The 20,215-nt window shown below is 39.1% G+C and overlaps 1 protein-coding gene and 1 non-coding gene across 4 annotated transcripts; one reads left to right on the top strand and one right to left on the bottom strand.

Moving 5' to 3' along the window:
* Nucleotides 1-77: 77 nt before the first annotated feature.
* On the top strand, nt 78-18,639 carry NDUFB5 (NADH:ubiquinone oxidoreductase subunit B5). Of its 3 annotated transcripts, none has more exons than XM_030931803.1 (6): nt 80-236; nt 10,214-10,302; nt 11,233-11,299; nt 12,238-12,299; nt 13,688-13,808; nt 18,052-18,639. In XM_030931803.1, exons 1-6 carry the CDS (start codon nt 113-115, stop codon nt 18,054-18,056), a joined length of 468 nt encoding a protein of 155 aa, XP_030787663.1. In that variant the 5' UTR covers nt 80-112; the 3' UTR covers nt 18,057-18,639. The 3 variants fall into 3 exon arrangements, with proteins under 3 accessions (XP_010372141.1, XP_030787663.1, XP_010372138.1); XM_010373836.2 differs by having other exon boundaries at nt 81-236; nt 13,702-13,808; XM_010373839.2 differs by lacking the exon at nt 13,688-13,808 and having other exon boundaries at nt 78-236; nt 18,052-18,117.
* On the bottom strand, nt 10,016-10,119 carry LOC115892231. Its single transcript, XR_004052121.1, has one exon. It is a non-coding gene; the product is annotated as a small nucleolar RNA U13 (small nucleolar RNA).
* Nucleotides 18,640-20,215: the final 1,576 nt, after the last annotated feature.

Genomic DNA, 20,215 nt, shown 5'->3' with positions numbered 1-20,215 from the left:
TAGAAACTTGCCCTCACTTAAGATGGCCACTTCCTGCCTTTGTCCTCATTGGTAAATTGGTTCTCACAGCTTCCGTAACCCGTCCCCATTTTTCCTGTTGCTCGTAGTAGCCATGGCGGGCATGAGTTTGTTGCGACGGGTTTCGGTTACTGCGGTGGCAGCGCTTTCTGGCCGCCCCCTTGGCACTCGACTCGGATTTGGGGGCTTCCTCACTCGTGGCTTTCCGAAGGCTGTTGGTGGGTGCTGGCCTTGGGAGAACGGGCGTGAAGTGGGTGCACGGCGAGAAAAGAGAGGACGCTTCCAGGGTGACCTTGGTGGGATCTGGAGGGAGCCGGGACAAATTGTGGGCTTGGGGCTTGAGAGGAGAGACGGAGCGCGAGCTATATGAGGGGTTTTCCTGAAGTAGTCAGACTGATTGCGTTTACATTATTAGTATTTCTAAAACGTTGTTATTCACCATCTCAATGCTAATTTGCGGGATAGCTGAGACCTGTATCTCTAGGTCACAAGCTTATTGTTGCGTTCCACCTGCCCAAAGGCTGGGTTCTAGTCCCACATATGGAAAGTCATGTTGCTGAGAAGCCCACCTATCCTAAGGAATATGAAGACAGGTAATAAATATGTAGACAGGTAAAGAGGCTCAGGGCCAACTTATTCTTTAGGCACAGTAAGTACGGTGCCGCCCAATAATGAGCTGCAGATGAACTGGGGAGGAAGAGAGGTTTTTTTTGTTTTCTTTGTTTTTTGGGAGAGTCTCACTCTGTCACCCAGGCTGGAGTGCAGTGGCGCGATCTTGGCTCACTGCAACCTCCGCCTCCTAGGTTCAAGCGATTCGCCTGCCTGAATCCATGATAGTTTTAGGGGTCCACGAAAGTGTTTTAATTTAAATTTCTTTTTTAAAAAGACCATAATGTTTATGAATATGATAACGAATCTAGCCTGTATTATATTCGTTTTATACCAATGCAGTCATAAAATACGATTTTTGATAACTTAGAGGAAGGGGCCCTTGAAGGCAAAAGTGGCTAGGTCTCAGGAAAGTCATAATACAGTCTTGTTTTTTTTTTCTTTTGATACAGTCTCACTCTGTCACGCAGGCTGGAGTGCAGTGGCACCATCTTGGCTCACTGCAATCTCCACCCACCGGGTTCAAGCCATTCTCCTGCCTCAGCCTCCCAGTAGCTGAGACTACAGGTGCACAACACCATGCCTGGCTAATTTTTGTATACTTAGTAGAAATGGGGTGTCATCATGTTGGCCAGGCTGGTCTCGAACTCCTGACCTCAAATGATCCGCCTGCCTCAGCCTCCCAAAGTGCTGGGATTATAGGCGTGAGCCATTGCACCTGACCAATACAGTCTTAATAGGGTTATTTGGACCTAGTGAGTTGCATTATGGCGGTGTGAATAATCATAGCAAAGCATCAAATGCTTGGTATTCGGTGCATTTTATTATCTCAAAGACTGTGCAAAGAAATTACAATGTTATTTTCATTTTACAGATGAGGAAACTGACTCAATTATTAAATAATGTGTCACTGTACTAAATGATAATGACAGCCAACATTTACTGAGCACCTGTTATGTGTCAAGCATCATTTTCCTTTTTTTTCAAGACGGAGTCTTGCTGTGTTGCCCAGGCTGGAGTACAATGGTGTGATCTTGGCTCATTGTGACCTCTGCCTCCTGGGTTCAGGCGATTCTTCTGCCTCAGCCTCCTGAGTAACTGGGATTACAGGTGCATGCCTCCGTGCCGGGCTAGTTTTTTGTATTTTTAGTAGAGATGGGGTTTCACCATGTTAGCCAGTCTGGTCTCAAACTCCTGACCTCGTGATCCACCCACTTCGGCCTCCCAAAGTGCTGAGATTACAGGCATGAGCCACCGCACCTGACCTCAAGCATCATTTTAAGGGTTTAAAGTATTAATTTATTTAATCCTCCTCATTAAATATATACTGTGAGCTATTTGCCCTGTGCAATAGAAACAGGTAAAGAGGGAGTGAAACTTTAAAGTCAAAAAGTTGTCTCCAGCCTCAAAATATCTTGTTCTGTTTTACCCTTATTCTCCCAATTTAATTTGAATTATGCCACTCCACAGGATGAGGCAATATACATAGGGATTTGCTCGAAACATGATGCAAAGAACCAGTGGTATTTAACAGATTTCCAGCAGGAATTTGAACTTGTTACAAAATTACGTATGCCAACATTCCTTGATGAAAATCCCTTTTAAGCCTTTTCTGATTACAGATATCCTCATATAGCCAAATACAAATACTTCAAATACTCGCCCTGGTAGTATTCAATCAAATCTAGCTGGAGATAAACTGCAGCAAAATTTCACCCCCTGTTTCTCTTTCTACATTATTGCCCTTTCTTGGGGTTCTCAAAGAATCATTACCGTGTTCTGCACCCTTTCCAATCAGAGCAGGGAAGGATCTAATAGCTATCTTTACTAAAGGTTACTGTGTTTTCTGCTGTGTACCTGCTTTCAAAGGTATTTTGCATCTGTCACTGTGATATGAAAGGTTTTAATGTCTTATATGGTTGTTTGTATCTGTCCCTACAAGAATGTAAGCTCTAGTGTAGTAGAGAACCTGTCTTGTCTTGTTTTCTCTGGAGTTAGACTGCCTATCTTCAAATTCTGGCTCTAGAATTTAGAAGCCATGTCTGTGATCATCACATCTTGGAAGCTAAAGTGGAAGACACCTAATTGCTCATAACCTGCATTTCCTCCTCTTTAAAAAAGATGAGAATTTTAACCTGCCTCAAAAGGTAGTTGTGAAGAGTGAGGGGAAAAAATCAACAGTGCCTGGCAGCAGTAACCTTTAAGAAAATTGTGGTAAAGTACACATAACATTTACCATTTTAACCATTTTTAAGTGCACCGTTCAGTGGTATTAAATACATTCCTAATGCTATGCAACCATCACCATCATCCAACTCCATAACTTTTTTCATATGGTAAAACTAAAACTCCATATCCGTTAAACAGTAACTCTCCATTCCCCTTCCACGTAGACCCTGGTAACCACCATTCTGCTGTCTTTATGATTTTGACTACTCTATTTCTCATGTAAGTAGAATCATATAATATTTGTCTGTCTCTTAGCATAATATCCCAAGGCGTATTTATGTTGTAGTATATGTCAGAATTTCCTTCCTTTTTAAAGCTGAATTGTCCGTTGTCCATTGTATGTATTTACCCCATTTTGCTTATCCATCATCTGTCAATTGGGTTGCTTCCAGGTTTTTTTTTTTTTTGAGACAGAGTCTTGCTTTATCTTCTAGGCTAGAGTGCAGTGGCACGATCTTGGCTCACCGCAACCCCTGGCTTCCAGTGTTCTCGTATCAAACTGAGGGTCAGGCTGCTATTTCTTGCTGCCCAATAATGAGATGCAGATGAACTGGGAAGGAAGAGAGGGGTTTTTTGTTTTTTTTGGTTCTTTTTTTGAGACAGAGTCTCATTCTGTTGCCCAGGCTGGAGCGCAGTGGCGCGATCTTGGCTCACTACAACCTTCGCCTCCTGGGTTCCAGGAATTCTCCTGCCTCAGCCTCCCAAATAGCTGGGATTACAGGTGCATGCCACACCACGCCTGGCTGATTTTTTTATTTTTAGTAGAGATGGGGTTTCACCATGTTGGCCAGGCTGGTCTTGAACTCCTGACCTCAGGTGATCCGCCCTCCTTGGCCTCCCAAAGTGCTGGGATTATAGACATGAGCCACCATGCCCGGCCAGAGAGAGTTTTTATTCCTGTAACCGGTTACAGGGAGAAGTCCTGGAAATTATCTCCAGACCAACTTAAAATTACGGTTTTCCAGAGCTCGTAGACCTTTTAAGCTGTATGTCTACATGTAAGTGTGCACTCATCTAAAGACATAAGTGAATAACTTTTTAAAATCTATAATTAAGGTCTGAGTCCTGAAGACCTTCCTCTGGAGCCTTAGTAAATTTACTTAATTTAAATGGGTCCAGGTGCTGGGATGATTACCCTTATCTTCTCTCCTGCTAAATCATGGAGGTTTGGGAAGTTCCTTCAGACCTCCAGTAAACTTGTTTGTGGAGGCCTGGGGAGTTTCTTCATACCCACAATAAAACGTGTTTAATCCTAAATGGGTTCTGTTAAGAATTCCTTCGAACTCCTGTCCTCAAGTGATCCACCTGCCTTGGCCTCTTAAAAGTGTTGGGATTACAGCTGTGAACCTACACCCAAGCACTTGCAGATTTGAATAACTGTAAAGCTTCACTTAACATCATTGGCTTTTGAAACTGCGACCCTCAGAACCTATAATAAAGATGGAAATGATATTGTTTAACGAACTGCTGTATGTGGTTTCACTTAAAGTCACAGTTTCCAAGAACTTATCAGTGACATTGAGTATGACTTGTTTTGTGAATCATGTTTCTGTGAACATGGATGTACAAATATCTCTTCTGAGACCCTGCTTTCAATTCTTGTGAGTGTATCTGCAGAAGTATAATTGCTGGGTCATATGTGTCATGGGTGTCACTGGCTGGGACTGGCATTGTGGGTGGTAAAAGAATTTACCAAGACAGTTATAGGTAAAGAGGACAGATTTGTTAGAGAAAAAACAAAGATAAAGTTGCAAGAGAACAGTGGGCAGCACAGCAGAGAAGGGGCTATCTGCAGAATCAGGGGCTAGAGGGAAGTTTGATAGGGTCATACTGAAGGGGCTATGAGCAGAGAAGGTGAGCAGAGAAGGTCACTCTGCTGGGGCTATATGTTGAACGAGGTCTTTGGGAACAGGATGTTGTGCCCGTGGGTTGCCTGTGATTAGCCGTGTCTCAGCAGAATTGCTTTCCTCCTCCTGGGGCCCCTTACTTGTTGCTTATGTATCTTACTAGGATTCCACAATATGGTAATTCTGTTTTTAATTTTTTGAGGAACCCTCATGCTATTTTCCATAGCAGCAATACCATTTTACATTCCTTTGTTTACCAATAGTGTACAAAGATTCCAATTCCTCCATATTCTGACACTTGTTATTTTCTGGTTTTTTGAAAGTAGGCATTCTGATGGGTATGTGATGATATCATTGTAGTTTTGATTTGCATTTCCCTAATTAGTTTGCTTCTTGGCCATTTGTATATATATCTTCTTTAGAGAAATGTGTATTCAAATCCTTTGCTTATTATTTATTTTATTATTTTTTATCTTGAGTATGAGGTCTCCCTAATGTTGCCCATGCCGAACTTGAACTCCTGGACTCAAGCAATCCTGCTTCAGCCTCTCAAGTAGCTGGGACTACAGGTACATGCCACTCTGCCAAGCTATTTGCCTGTTTTATTTGTTTATTTTTGGCAGGATCTTGCTCTGTCACCCCGGCTGAAGTGCAGTGGCGCAGTCATAGCTCACTGTAGCCTCAACTTCCTAGACTCAGGTGATCTTCCTGCCTCAGCCTCCTGAGTAGCTGGGATGACAGGTACACAGCACCACACCCGGCTAATTTTTTAAGGTTTTTGTAGAGATGAGATCTGGCTATGTTGACCAGGCTAGTTTCAAACTCCTGGGCTCAAGAAATTCCCCACCTCAGCCTCCCAAAGTGCTGGGATTACAGGCATGAGCCACCATGCCCAGCCTATTTTTAAATTGGATTATTTGTTTTTTTATTGTTGTTGAGTTTTCTATGTGTTCTGATATCAATCCCTTATCAGATATATGATTTGCATATATTTTCTCCCATTCTGTGGGTTGCCTTTTTACTCTGCTGATAGCGTCCTTTCAGACACAAAATTTTTAAATTTTCATGAAGTCTAGTTTGTCTGGTTTTTCTTTTTTTGCCTGTGCCTTTGAAGTCCTGGCATTAGCCTTCTACAGATTCCTATAGCCTCATCTTTCCTAAAAGTCTAGTGCTGTCATGTTCTTCATCACCCTCTGTAAACCTTTCTCAGAAAATTAGCAGATAAAGCTATTCTATTTAATTAAATTATTTATTAAACATCAGAGATTGTGCAATTCCAGAAATGAGCTAATTTCTCCCCTCAGCTGCAGGTAAATTTAATTTATAATTGAAGACTGATATGCACAAATGATGGTTTTTAAAAATGTGAAGAATATTAATATGAATATATAAACAGAGTACTATAGAGTTAATCCAGACATGGAATAGATGGGGCATTTTAACCGAATTATAGGGATAGTTTTAATAGGTGGAACTGGCAGAAAAGTAAAGGTTAAGTTTTTTTTATTGGATATATGACTCTTGGGGTAGGTAGGTGTTGGGAGAAAAGGCAAGTAAAGGAAAGTTGGGGGAGGGGAGGGACTGACTACAAAGCCAAAGTATCTTCATTTGATTTTGTAGGCCACAGAGTGTTATAGCAGGAGAACAATATCAGGAATGTGTTTTAGGAAGATGCTTCTGAATATTGGATGGCTTATAGGGTATGTTGATTACCTAGGCCAGTAAGGTAAAGAAGGCATGGAATGAAATGGAGAGTTTAAATCTTAGAATCAAGAGGCCTTGGCAAATGATGAATGAAGGATAGATGCAAGGAAGATGATTGAGATTTTTATACAAGGTAATTGAGATAGTGGTGCCCTTTACTGGGAATGACGGAAAGAAAATGACCAATTTTCAGTTGTCATCTTTTTATTTTTTTATTTTTTTGAGACAGAGTCTCAATCTGTCACCCAGGCTGGAGCGTAGTGGCACGATCTTGGTTCACCACAACCTCCACTTCCCAGGTTCAAGCGATTCTCTTGCCTCAGCCTCCCAAGTAGCTGGGATTACAGGCCTGGCTAATTTTTTGTATTTTTAGTAGAGACAGGGTTTCACCATGTTGGCCAGGCTGGTCTCGAACTCCTGACCTCAAGTGATCTGCCCACCTCAGCCCCCCAAAGTGCTGAGATTACAGGTGTGAGCCACTGCGCCCAGCCCAATTGTTGTCTTTGACACACAAAAAGTTCCTACATTATCTTATTCAATTCTTATAAAAATCGCAATCGTTAAAGGCTTAATAACTTTTCTGAGGCTATTTGCATTTTTAAAAATTAGTTATTGAAGCCTTGGTCCTATGAAATTAATGAATACTTAATGGAGAAATTTCAGGCTTTAGAGAGCAGTGAAAGATGCCTATTTTTGGTGTCAGGAAGATCAGGGTTCCAGAAATCCTGGTAGTCACTTCATTGTAAGCAATGTTCACCCTATAATTTAATTTTTTTTGAGGGGGAAGGGTCTAGCTATGTTGCTCAGGCTGGCCTCAAACTCCTGGGCTCAAGTGATCCTCCCGCCTCAGCCTCTTGAGTAGCTGGGATTACAAGCACGCACCACCGTTCCTGGTTACACACTAATATTTTTAGATTTAAGCAGATGGCCCTACTACATCAAAAATCATGACGGCTCAAAACATTTAAAAAGAGTTAAGTGCAAGTCAGTTGTGGTGGTGCGTGATGTAATCCCAGCTACTCCACAGGCTGAGGTGGGAGGATCTCTTGAACCCAGGAGTTTGAGACCGGCTTGAGTAACATAGTGAAAAACCTTGTCTCTGGAAAAAAAAAAAAAAAAGAGTTACATGCTATGAAATATACTTTGAAACAATATTAATAAGTTATCTAGGACTTTTAGTGACATGACTAATTGTTTAATAATTGGGTAATATGTGTAAATAAAGAGCAAGCTGTTCACATTACTAAATGCATTAAACCTTGTTTTTTTTTTTTTCTTTGAAGACGGAGTCTCGCTCTGTCGCCCAGGCTGGAGTGCAGTGGCACAACCTAGGCTCACTCCTGGGTTTACTTACACCATTCTCCTGCCTCAGCCTCCTGAGTAGCTGGAACTACAGGCGCCCGCCACCACACCTGGCTATGTTTTTTTGTATTTTTAGTAGAGACGGGGTTTCACCGTGTTAGCCAGGTTGGACTCCATCTCCTGACCTCGTGACCTCCCAAAGTGCTGGATTACAGGCGTGAGCCACCGCACCCGGCCAAAAACCACAATTACTTTCAATTGCAAAAACTGCAATTACTTTTGCACCAACCTAATATTAAGCTGAAAATAGATTGTCCCTCTAAAAGAGTATGCTTTTGAATGAACATATTTCTGCAGGTGTAGTCAGGGGATAAGGGACAGGGAAGATCATCCTGTTTTGACCCTGTACTTCTAGTGTATCAGATTAATATTGAATTGGCCTTCTGCTTTTTTGTGAGCAACTAAATTTCTGGGAGTTCCAGGTGGAAACCCACTTACCTTATTATATTGAATCCTTTTGGATTCAGCCTTTTGTAATGTGTGTAAAGACTCTTTTTGGGACCCTATTTCATCATCAGTGTCTTAGCCACTGATGATGTAGCAGTAGCTTTGTGTTTCTAAGTAGCTGTGTTTCTAAGTAGTTCTTTGTGTTGTAGCAGTAGCTTTGTGTTTCTAAGACTTGACAAGTCAGGAATGCTGTATCCACCTCATCTAAGCCATTCATAAAAACCTTGGTGCTGCAGGACTTTTGAGAGATCCCTTTGCCAGGTTACTGCAATAATTCATCAGTACCTTTTGGTTACAGTCAATCAAGTACCCATTACAAATATCTCTAACTTGCTCTTTCTCTCAGCTTATAATGTCTCCTCTTCCTAACCCCCACATCTTGTCCAAATAGGAACTTTTCTTCTGGGCCACTGTATCCTATTTCCCTTGTTACCGTTACATATTTGTAATTATTTGTGTAGTGTGTATTTCTCCCAGCAAGATCTATATCTCTCTTAGACCGTATATAGGTCTGGCATAGGATCTGCACATAGTATGCAATTAAATATGTGTTGAATTAATGAGTACTTTGTACTGTCATCCAACCCTTTTTCTTCATCTAGTCCACAAAAAAATTCTGTTATGTATCTTTCAGATGATTTGCTGAAGTCCATACTTACTTTGTCAAATTCTCTTAATCTTATTATTTAAAAAGCTTTAGTAGTATGAATTATATGTAGTAAATTCATGCCAGTTTCTAATTCTCTTGTGAGTCAACCTCCCAAACTCACTGCAAGCTGCTTTCAGGTGTTAACCAAAGTTAAGAAGATAGTTCCTGCTTTCAAGATATTTATACTTAAAAATGGAGCAGTGAACACAAATATACACATCACAGTAATGTACAGTAATTCAAAAGTAGGAAAGATCTCGTATGGTTGGGAAGAATGTTGGCATCTTGGAAGATAAGATGTTATCTGGGCCTAATACAGATTTCAGAAGAGGGGACACCTTTCTAGACATTAAACATGAACAAAAGATTCAGATCTTTCTGACATCTATTATGACTGAAATTCCTTCAATGGGAAATTAAAGTTTTTTATTCCACAGTGACTCACATGCAAAATATCCTTGAGAGTAGTTACACAGTGAAAACATAGGAACCTTCAGTTTCTAAGTAACAGCTAGATCCTTTCCTGTTCCCAGTGGAAAGGGCTTGGAATGCCTGTAGTGATCCTTCCAGACCTTCAAGAGGAAGAATGTAAAAAAAGGATCCAGAAGTGAAATTTTGCCTCAGTTTACTTCCAGCAAGGCTTGATTAAATTCTGTCAGGGGGGAGACTTGAAGAGGATATTCTTCATCAGCAATGGTTTACCATGTGATTTCATTAAGATATTTTAGAGTGTGTAGTTTGATAACAAGTTCTAATTCCTGCTGGTGATTTGTTGAATAAATACTGCTGGTCCTTTCCATCTATTTTGCAGCATAATAATACATATAATACAGATAATGTGTCATGTGAAATGGCATAATGGAATAATTTAAATGTATTTCTTTTGCAGCATTAGCAAATATTTGTTGCAGAGGAGACACAGATGAGCAGCTCATTAAGTAGCTAACCTCTCTGCCTGCTATTGAAACAAATTAAAATGATTATTTAGATACTTCTTTAACTTTGAATTAAAATGAGGAAAGTTATGCTTTAGAATTGTAGATCCATCTTTGTTTAAAGATATCCTATCTGACCTGGCCTTGTTATTCAAATAAGACATTTTAAAATCTTATACTACACATCTAAGAATGTATATTTTCTTTTTGTTTCATGTCAGATGGGTAATGTGCCTACCTCATAACAAGGTTTGAGGGAGGCATATCTCACACATGAATGTGAAAACCCAGTCACCCTGCTTATGATCTGCAAAAGGATCCTTGTATTTTTTTTTATACTCTGATTTTAACTCAGAATATAACAGTATACCCATATCAACCTTGTATAAAACAGGGTAATTCAATATTTCCAGCTCCTGTTCGACACAGTGGAGGCCATGGGAAAAGACTATTTGTCATCAAACCTTCTGGATTCTATGACAGCCGTTTTTTGAAGTTATTGGTAAGTTTAAATTTTCTGTTGAATTGGAGTCTCTGCATGTAATGGAAAGAATTTTTGCCTCTTTAGAAAACATCTTTCATTTTATTAAATATTTTATTTTGTAAATTTTTATTTCTGTAGAAGAGACTGAGATTGTAAAGTCTGATTTGTTACTGAATTTCTCTTTAAATTAGTGAAGCTTTCCTTCTTCACAAAAGGATTTACACTAAATGGGAGTAAAACGTGAACCATTCCTTTCTTCTGAAGATTATGGCGTTTCGAAATAGAATCTGTGTTCCTATAACTAAAATATTCTTTAAATTACCGAAGAACTTGTTGAAAGACTTTTTAAAATAATTTTAAATAAAGGAGCTACATTATTTTGGGATATGGTTTTATATTTATGTGTTGTTCAAGAACATTGATTTCAGAGAGTAACAGGGATCTATAGAGCCATCTTAATTTAGCAATAATATAATTACATTGCTTATTTAGAATGCTGACTGTATTTCTGTCTCAAGGCTCAATAGGAACAAAGTAGAGGCTTAGAAAATGGGAGATTGTCTGAACCATCTGCCACTGTAGATAAAGTTCTGAGTCATCATTTGAGTACTGACCTTAAAACTTTCTCTTGCCCTTCCATTGTGTTTAATGACCTTTTTCATCTCCTTGGTTGAGCCCTTACTTTTCTTGTTATGACCAGTTCAAATCCTGTTGAGTGGTAGAAATCACCCTGATGTTTTTACACTTTTGTTCTTAACGTATTGTTTTCTTTCGTGACATTGCTTTACCAAAAAGTAAAATCACAGAAATTAATAATTTGGTACTGTATGCCCAATTTGGCAAGTTTACTTTATAAGAAATATGAGGAAATCATATCATGAGGATAATTTGTGTGTGGGGAGAGTTACGAAATGGTCATGAGAAACACTTTTTTATTTTTTGTCTTAGAGATTCTACATTGCATTGACTGGGATTCCAGTAGTAATTATCATAACTCTGGTGAATGTATTCATTGGTAAGTCACTTCCATCCCCTGCCAGCACCACCCGATTGGAAAAATTTTTAAACATATTTACATTAATATAAAAAAGAAATTATGGATATTGTAATGAAAAGCTCTTTAAATAAGCATAAGCATGGCAGTTTATCTTAAAATAACCAAATCTCAACCTGAACTAAGAATTTTTTAATCCAACTTAGAACATATAAAACTGTAATCCTTGGCCGGGCGCAGTGCCTCATGCCTGTAAACCCAGCACTTTGGGAGGCCGAGGCAGGCGGATCATGAGGTTAGGGGTTCGAGACCAGCCTGGCCAACATAGTGAAACCCCCGTCTCTACTAAAAATACAAAAAATGAGCCGGGCGTGGTGGTGGGCGCCTGTAATGCCAGCTACTCGGGAGGCTGAGGCAGGAGGATGACTTGAACCCAGGAGGTGGAGGTTGCAGTGAACTGAGATCGTGCTATTGCACTCCAACCTGGGTGACAGAACGAGACTCCATCCCAAAAAAAAAAAAAACAACAAAACTATAATCCTCTAACAAAGAATGAAAATGTCAGTGACAATAAATGTTAGATTTTCATGGGAAATTTTGTTCAAAGTACTTCTAACACCTTGAATCCTAAAATGTTTTGTATCATAGGTATAGGGAAGACCAGAAGGAATAATATGTCTTTTATTATATCTTGTTACAGTATATAAAAACAAAATGAGAAACTCATGGAATACCTATAAATAATGCCTTACACAGAGAGATGTCTAAAAATGTCTAACAAATGAATTGATTTTCAACCAGATTAAAGTGAATTAAAGATATTAGATCTCTTCATTGGTACAAAGTTTTTAAAGGATCCTTTAAAACCACAAGAAGTTGGTTTTATTACTTTAATGGTGAAGAACTAATTTTTTAAACTCCTCATGCTGAAGTTGAACATAACCATTTTTTCTTATTAGGTGAAGCTGAACTAGCAGAAATTCCAGAAGGCTATATCCCAGAACACTGGGAATATTATAAGGTTTGTATAGGACATTGACAATTACATACTGTTACATGCCTTGTCAATGCACTAGTTAATATCTTAATTCAGCAATTATATAGTCAGGTTTTTTGTTTTGTTTTGTTTTGCTTTGTTTTGTTGAGACAGCATCTCTCTCTGTCGCCCAGGCTGGAATGCAGTGGCATGATTTCGGCTCACTGCAATCTCTGCCTCCCACGTTCAAGCAGTTCTCATCCCTCAGCCTCCCATGTCGCTGAGATCACAGGTGTCTGCTGTGTGATCCTGGCTAATTTTGGTATTTTTAGTAGAGACAGGATTTCACCATGTTGGCCAGGCTTTTCTTGAACTCCTGGCCTCAAGTGATCCGCCCACCTCAGCCTCCCAAAGTACTGGGATTAAAGGTGTGAGCCACTGTGCCCAGCCATGATAGAGTTTTATATTTCATTTTTTATATCAAGTAGATACATTTTTTGCATACTTTTTATAAACAACTAGTTTTGATACTTCATTTTTTAAAAATCATTTTAAGCTTTACAATTTTTTAAAGAATGATTGCAGTGTGTTCTCAGCCTAACAGACTAACATAATTTATCCTAAGTTCAATGCCTTAGGAAAGATTTCACCAATGTTAATGCTAGCTGTCATTTATTGAGCACCTACTGTGTAACGGGTACTGTGCTGAGTGTTTTACAAATATTTATTATTTCATCCCATGTAAAATGTACTATTATTATTCCCTCTTTGGAGATGAAGAAACTGAGGCTAAAAAAGTTCAGTGACCTGTCTAGATAGGGTCACTATTTCAACCCAGGCAACTTTGACTCCAGAGCCTGCACTGTTGGTCATTACACCATACTGCCACTGCTACCAAAACCCAAAATTAATTTTGTTATTCGTGTTTACAAGTGTTATCATGAGCCTTGAATAGAGTATGTCCCATCATGTTTTATTATCTGAATGAATTATATTTTAAGTATAAATCTTAAACCATTAAATCTTAAGGCAGGCCTTAGAATTAGTTCGTTTATGCTAACTGGTGCAAAGAGCTCCATTTTTGAATTACCAAAACCTGGGTTTGGCTTCTGAATCTGCCACCTAAGATACTCAGCATAGTATGATGGAAAAGAGCACACAGCTTTGGAGTCAGATAGACCTGGTTTGAGTCCAGGTGCTGCCATTTATTAGCTATGTAACTTTGTGCAATTCACTTATCTTTAAAATGTGGACAAAAATAGTATCCACCTAATCTGTTAAAATTATTTTATATATATATAAAAATCATACTAGATATAAATCAAATAACATCATACTAGATGTTATTGGTTTATCTAACTGAAATGAATACTTTAAAGAATAGTCAACTAGAAAAGCAAAATATTATTCAGAAATGGACTAATATTAAACAGATTTTCTCTTGTAGCATCCCATATCGAGATGGATTGCCCGTAATTTCTATGACAGCCCTGAAAAGATTTATGAAAGATCAATGGCCGTCCTTCAGATTGAAGCTGAAAAGGCTGAATTACGGTAGGAAAAAAGAGGGGGTAGGTGGGAAAGAAAATCTTCCTAGGGTTGCAAACCACCAGAAAAAAAAATTAATAAAACTATTACTATTTCAGCACTATAGAATGTTTTATGTAAAAGGATAAATTTATATCCAGATGCAGTGGCTCACACCTATAATCCCAGCACTATGGGAGGCTACAGAAATTAGCTGGGCGTGGTGGTATGTGCCTGTAATCCCAGGTACTCAGAAAGCTGAGGCAGAAGAATCACTTCAACCCGGGAGGTGGAGGTTGCAGTGAGCCAAGACCACGCCAGTGTACTGCAGCCTGGGTGACAGTGCAAGACTCTGTCAAAAAAAAAAAAAAAAAGGTGGGGGGTAAAGATAGAATTCGCTTGTTTGGAGTGAAAATTATAAACTGGTGACAAGGAGACTATTAGGAGATATGCGTCAGATTAAAAGGAGTTCTTTTTAAAATTTTTAAATTTTTTTTTAGAGTTGAAGTCTTGCTCTGTTGCCCCAGCTGGGCAGCAAATGGATGGATATATCCATCCAGTGAAATGTATAATGTGGCCATTAAAAAGAAAGGGATATATGCTGTTATGGAAAGCTATGTGGATTTTCTTTCTTAGATATTTTATATACATATTAAAAAACTAGACATATATATTTTTTCCCTTCTCTTATGCTGCTGAGTGCCTGTATATTTTAACCAGTCCCCTATTGCTGATACTTGGGTTCTTTCCAAGTTTTTTGCTATTATACATACCTCTGTGTTGAATTTTCTCCCATATTGTTTGCATATTTATGTAACATATCTGGAAAATAAATTTCTGGAAGTGGCATTGATAAGCCAAATAGCACATGCTTTTAAACTTTGGGTAGATATTGCCAAACTCTTCTCCAAAAGTTGTAACAGTCTTCATCAGTTTCCATAGTTCAGTTTTCCATGTTTCTCTGTAATGGAATTTATCAAAGTGAAACATTTTGCAGATACGGTAATTGAAAAATGTTGCCTCATCATTTCAATTTTATGTTTCTTTGTAAAGTTGAGTATTTTTTTCATATATCTGTTAGTTGTATGTATTTCTTTTCTTTCTTTTTTTTTTTTTTTTCCTGAGACAAAGTCTTGCTCTGTTGGCCAGGCTGGAGTACAGTGGCATGATCTTGACTCACTGCAGCCTTGGTCTCCTAGGTACAAGCCATCCTCCCACCCAAGCCTCCCTAGTAGCCAAGATTACAGGTGTATGACACCATGACCAGTTAATTTTTGTATTTTTTGTAGAGACATGATTTCACCATGTTGCCCAGGCTGGTCTCAAACACCTGGGCTCAAGCAATCCACCCTCCGGGGCCTCCCGAAATGCTGAGATTACAGGCATGAGCTACTGCACCTGGCCGTGTGTATTTCTTTCTCTATATGTTGTCTTTTGGCAGTGTAGAAATTTTTGCAACACAGAAGTGTTTTTACATTTTCAAACAAATTTGTAATAGTAACTAATAGCATTTTCTTTTTTTCTTTTTCTTTTTTTTTTTTTTTTGAGACAGTTTTGCTCTGTCTCCCAGGCTGGAGTGCAATGGCGTGGTGTCGGCTCACTGCAACCTCTGCCTCCCGGGTTCAAGCGATTCTTCTGCTTCAGCCTCCCAAGTAGTTGGAATTACAGGCGCCCAAGCCCACACCCAGCTAATTTTTGTATTTTTAGTAGAGACAGGGTTCTGCCATGTTGGCCAGGCTGGTCTTGAACTCCTGGCCTCAAGTGATCTGCCTGCCTCAGCCTTCCAAAGTGCTGGGATTACAGACGTGAGCCACTGTACCTGGCCGCTAATATATATTTTAGTACATTTTGTATCAGTGTTTTAATTACTTTCTATGTATTTACTCATTTAATTATTGTCAGGTTTGCTAGTCTTTAGCTTTTGGGATTTTGTGTTATACAGAGATCTCTGATGATAATTAAATCAGTAAATATATAAATCCAAAATTATTTTTTTTAATATTCACTTGTGTTTTCCTTTTGTTTTTTTGAGACAGGATCTCGTTCTGTTGCCTGGGCTGGAGTGCAGTGTTGCAGTCATGGCTCACTGCAGCACCGACCTCTTGGGTTTAAGCAAGCCTCCCGCCTCAGCCTCCTGAATAGCTGGGACCACAGTTGCTGACCACCATGCCCAACTAATTGTTTGGGGGTTTTGTTTGTTTGTTTGTTTTGGTAGAGATGGGATCTTGCTCTGTTGCCCAGGTTGATCTGAACTCCTGGGCTCAAGCAATCTTCCTGCCTTGGCCTCCCAAAGTGCTGGGATTACAGGCATGAGTCAACTTGCCCAGCCTGTTTTTGGCTTTTGTTTTTTTTTGACATGGGGACTTGTTGTGTTTGCCCAGGATGGACTCGAGCTCCTGAGCTCAAGCGACCCTCCCACCTCAGCCTCCCGAGCAGCTAGGACTACAGACATGTGCCACTGCTCCCAGCTTACTATTTTTTAATGAAATAGGAAAGTGCTACACATGCTTATTTTATACCTTGCTTTTTAAAAACATAACAGTATATATAGTATCTCCTCCCATGTTACTACATACAGATTCTCCTTATTCTTTTTAGCAGGTACATAGTAGTTCATTATGTGGATGAATCATAATTTAACCAGTTAGTCTCATGTTGACAAATATTTTAATTACTCACGGTTTGGATAGTTATACTCTAAAGAGTAGACAAGAAAGAGGATGTTATTTAATCCTTCAAAAAATGATACCTGCTAAATACACCATCACAAAGGCATATAATCTCCCATAGGGTTAGTGAGCTGGTTGAGGTTAATAAAGTGACTTACTTAACTGTGATAAATTTTTAGTCCTATGAAAAAGTATGTATTCTGTAAAAACAGAAAGTACAAGGTTTGATGGAGAAGGCACTGCTTCAGGAATGTGTGATTGTCTGTGCAAAGACCTAGATATGGAAGAGGGAAAGCACCTGTATAAAATAAGAGATTATTCAGTTTGTGAAGAACAAGAACAAGTAAGTAGATGTTAGAGTTGGAGAATGTTTTTCTTGATCTTGATTTTTCTTGCTTTCTATTTATGTTTGTATAAATATTGACTGAGTGTCTGATGTTGACCGGGCATGGTATAATGCTGGCAAATAAAAAACCAGTTCTACTCTCAAAAAGCTTTCTGTCCTACTGGCGATGGGCAGACACAAGATGTGAAACTCCAAGAAAGTTTATTCATGTGTTAATTCCTAGCACAGCATGTGGCCATAATAGTAGATATTCTGTAAATGACTCTCCTAGCATCTAAAAGGTGAGAAGATAGGAAAAGCACTGTAACAATTCAGATGAAAGTGATCTTTGCAGGCACAGTGAAGGAGAGAATTCGTTATCAATTCGAGTAATGTTTTGGTGTTAAAAACTGTTTGGTGGACCGGGTGCGGTGGCTCACGCCTGTAATCCCAGCACTCTGGGAGGCCAAGGCAGGCAGGTCACAAGGTCAAGAGTTAGAGACCAGGCCGGGCGCGGTGGCTCAAGCCTGTAATCCCAGCACTTTGGGAGGCCGAGACGGGCGGATCACAAGGTCAGGAGATCGAGACCATCCTGGCGAACACAGTGAAACCCCGTCTCTACTAAAAATACAAAAAACTAGCCGGGCGAGGTGGCGGGCGCCTGTAGTCCCAGCTACTTGGGAGGCTGAGGCAGGGGAATGGCGTGAACCCGGGAGGCGGAGCTTGCAGTGAGCTGAGATCCGGCCACTGCACTCCAGCCTGGGCGACAGAGCAAGACTCCGCCTCAAAAAAAAAAAAAAAAAAAAAAAAAAAAAAAGAGTTAGAGACCAGCCTGGCCAACATGGTGAAACCCTGTCTCTACTAAAAATACAAAAATTAGCTGGGCGTGGTGGCGGGCCCTTGTAGTCCCAGCTACTCGGGAGGCTGAGACAGGAGGATCACTTGAACCTAGGAGGTAGAATTTGCAATGAGCTGAGACTGCGCCATAGCACTCTGGCCTGGGCAACTGAGCAAGACTCTGTCTCAAAAAAAACCAAAAACAAACAAAAAAACTGTTTGATAGCTACCTATATAAGCAACATAATAAAAGTCAAAAATTTAAGTCCCAAATTTTGCTTATAGATGTATACCAGATGTATGCCTACATAAAGGTCTGTGGAGGGGCATTATACTTTACATAAAAGCAGACTCTAGTGATTGTCCTTTATGGAAATGGCTCATTAAATTTATAATTGGAAGTGCCGGAATCTCAATATTGCTGTTCCATTTGTTACAGGTTAAAGGAGCTGGAAGTACGAAGATTGATGCGTATGAGAGGAGATGGACCCTGGTATTACTATGAGACAATTGATAAGGAACTTATTGATCATTCTCCAAAAGCAACTCCTGACAATTAAGCATTTTTTTTCTCCAAATACAAAATATGTTCTCTTTGTTGGAAAATAAATTAGTAAATATATTCTGTATTTTTGCTCTCTGTGAAAAACAAAAGAGCTTCTGACATTACTGTCTCTCAGTGTTGGTTCAGATTGAGGCTTTCGTTTAGGGCGTTTGGCTTCCAGTCCACAAAGAAGGTTTAAAATGTGCTAATAAAAACTGGAGAAATAGGAATTTGTGAACTCCTAAAAGTTGTAGCAACTTTGAAAGGTTAGTGTTTTATTTACCTGACAAATGGAAGTTATAGAAAAGAAGTTTAATTATGTTAAGCATGAGTAATTATAGTATTTTGTACAAATGCCTGTGCTGTAGATGTCTGTATTATGGAGGTACAACTCAGGATTTTAAGTTCCATAAAGTATTGAACCAACTCTGTAATGTTAACTCCTTAATAAACAGATTTTCAATAAGCAAATTTTAAAGTTTATAATACTTTCATGTTTCTTTTTTTTTTTTGCTATATATTGTTCTTTTTTTAAACTACACACATACACACAGACATGTACACACACACACACACATGCACACACATTCTTTTCCTAGATGCAATCTCTGGGATCCCTTAGAGTCCTTTTTTGTAAACACTGGGGAAGTAGTTGTACTAGGTAATATGATTCCTGCAGAGATTATAAAATGTGAGTAAAAGATAAAAATAACTGTCATTTATTAAGTATTTATTGTCTGCTAGGCACTATATTAAATAACTGCAATTTTTTTTTGGGCGGAGTCTTGCACTGTCATCCAGGCTAGAGTGCAATGCTGCGATCTTGGCTTGCTGCAACCTCCGCCTCCTGGGTTCAAGCAGTTCTTGTCTCAGCCTCCCGAGTAGCTGGGATTACAGGCACCCAGCACCACACCTGGCTAATTTTTGTATCTTTCACTAAAGACTTTCGCTGTGTTGGCCAGGCTGGTCTTGAACTCCTGATCTCAGGTGATTGGCCTATCTCTGCCTCCCAAAGTGCTGGGATTACAGGCCTGAGCCATGGCGCCCAGCCAACATTATTTTCAAAATGACTTACGAGGTAGTATTACTCTCGAGTTTTACACATTAGAAACCTGAGGCTCAGATGTTAAACACAAACACAAAATGTTTTATTTTAAATAAACATTTAAAATATTTACACTTCAGCTTCCAAAATGGCTTTGTAGCTTAAGCACTCAGGATTTTCAAACCTGTAACAGCTTATCAATGCATCTCATCTTAGAAGTATGTTTTGCATTCTTCATAAAAGTAAAAATGAATCCAGGTTTCCTAAGATTCAGGCCAGTGAGTCTCCACTTAAAACCAAATGGAGAAATAATTTTTTGCTGCCTAAACACACAAGTGAATTGAAAAGCCACAGGCCATTGATTCAACAAATACCTTTATTATTTTTATTGATAATGTACATGTAATATGCTATTTTGATACATGTATGCAATGTATAATGGTCAAATCAGGGTATTTAGGATATCCATCACCTCAAACGTCTATCTTCCTTATGTTAGGAACATTTATTTTGAAATATGAGTTATATAACTTATAATAACTATATTTCAAAATATAATTATATTTCAAAATAAGATAACATATAAGTATATGTTATTGTTAACTATAATTTACCTACTGTACTATCAAATACTAGAACTTATTCCTTGTATCTAACTGTATTCTTGTAGCCATTAACCACCTTTTCTAAGTTTCCTACTCTCCCCTTCCCAGCCTCGTAACCGCCTTTCAACTGTTTGCTTCCACGCAATCCTTTTTTATTATCTCCCACATATGAGTGAGAACATTCACTATTTGTCTTTCTAGGCTTGGCTTATTTCACTTAACATAATGACCTCCACTTCTATCCATGTGGCTACAAATGACAGAATCCCATTCTTTTTCATAATATTGTCCATACATACCACATTTTCTATGTCCATTTATCTTCTGTTGATGGACACAGGCTGCAAAGGGATTGCTGGATTATATGATAGTTCTATGTGTAGTTTTTTGAGGAACCTTCATGGTGAGG

Source organism: Rhinopithecus roxellana, chromosome 1, assembly GCF_007565055.1.
Source record: "Rhinopithecus roxellana isolate Shanxi Qingling chromosome 1, ASM756505v1, whole genome shotgun sequence".
Classification (NCBI taxonomy): Eukaryota; Metazoa; Chordata; class Mammalia; order Primates; family Cercopithecidae; genus Rhinopithecus; species Rhinopithecus roxellana.
This window is presented reverse-complemented; position numbering and strand designations above follow the sequence as displayed.

What these genes read in the sequence shown, in the direction of transcription:
- NDUFB5 (XM_010373836.2), top strand. Translation starts at nt 113, where the DNA reads ATGGCGGGCATGAGTTTGTTGCGACGGGTTTCGGTTACTGCGGTGGCA. An exon ending in GCCGTTTTTTGAAGTTATTG is followed by an intron (nt 10,303 to 11,232) that starts GTAAGTTTAAAT and finishes TTTTTGTCTTAG; the next exon opens with AGATTCTACATTGCATTGAC. An exon ending in GCTGAAAAGGCTGAATTACG is followed by an intron (nt 13,809 to 18,051) that starts GTAGGAAAAAAG and finishes CATTTGTTACAG; the next exon opens with GTTAAAGGAGCTGGAAGTAC.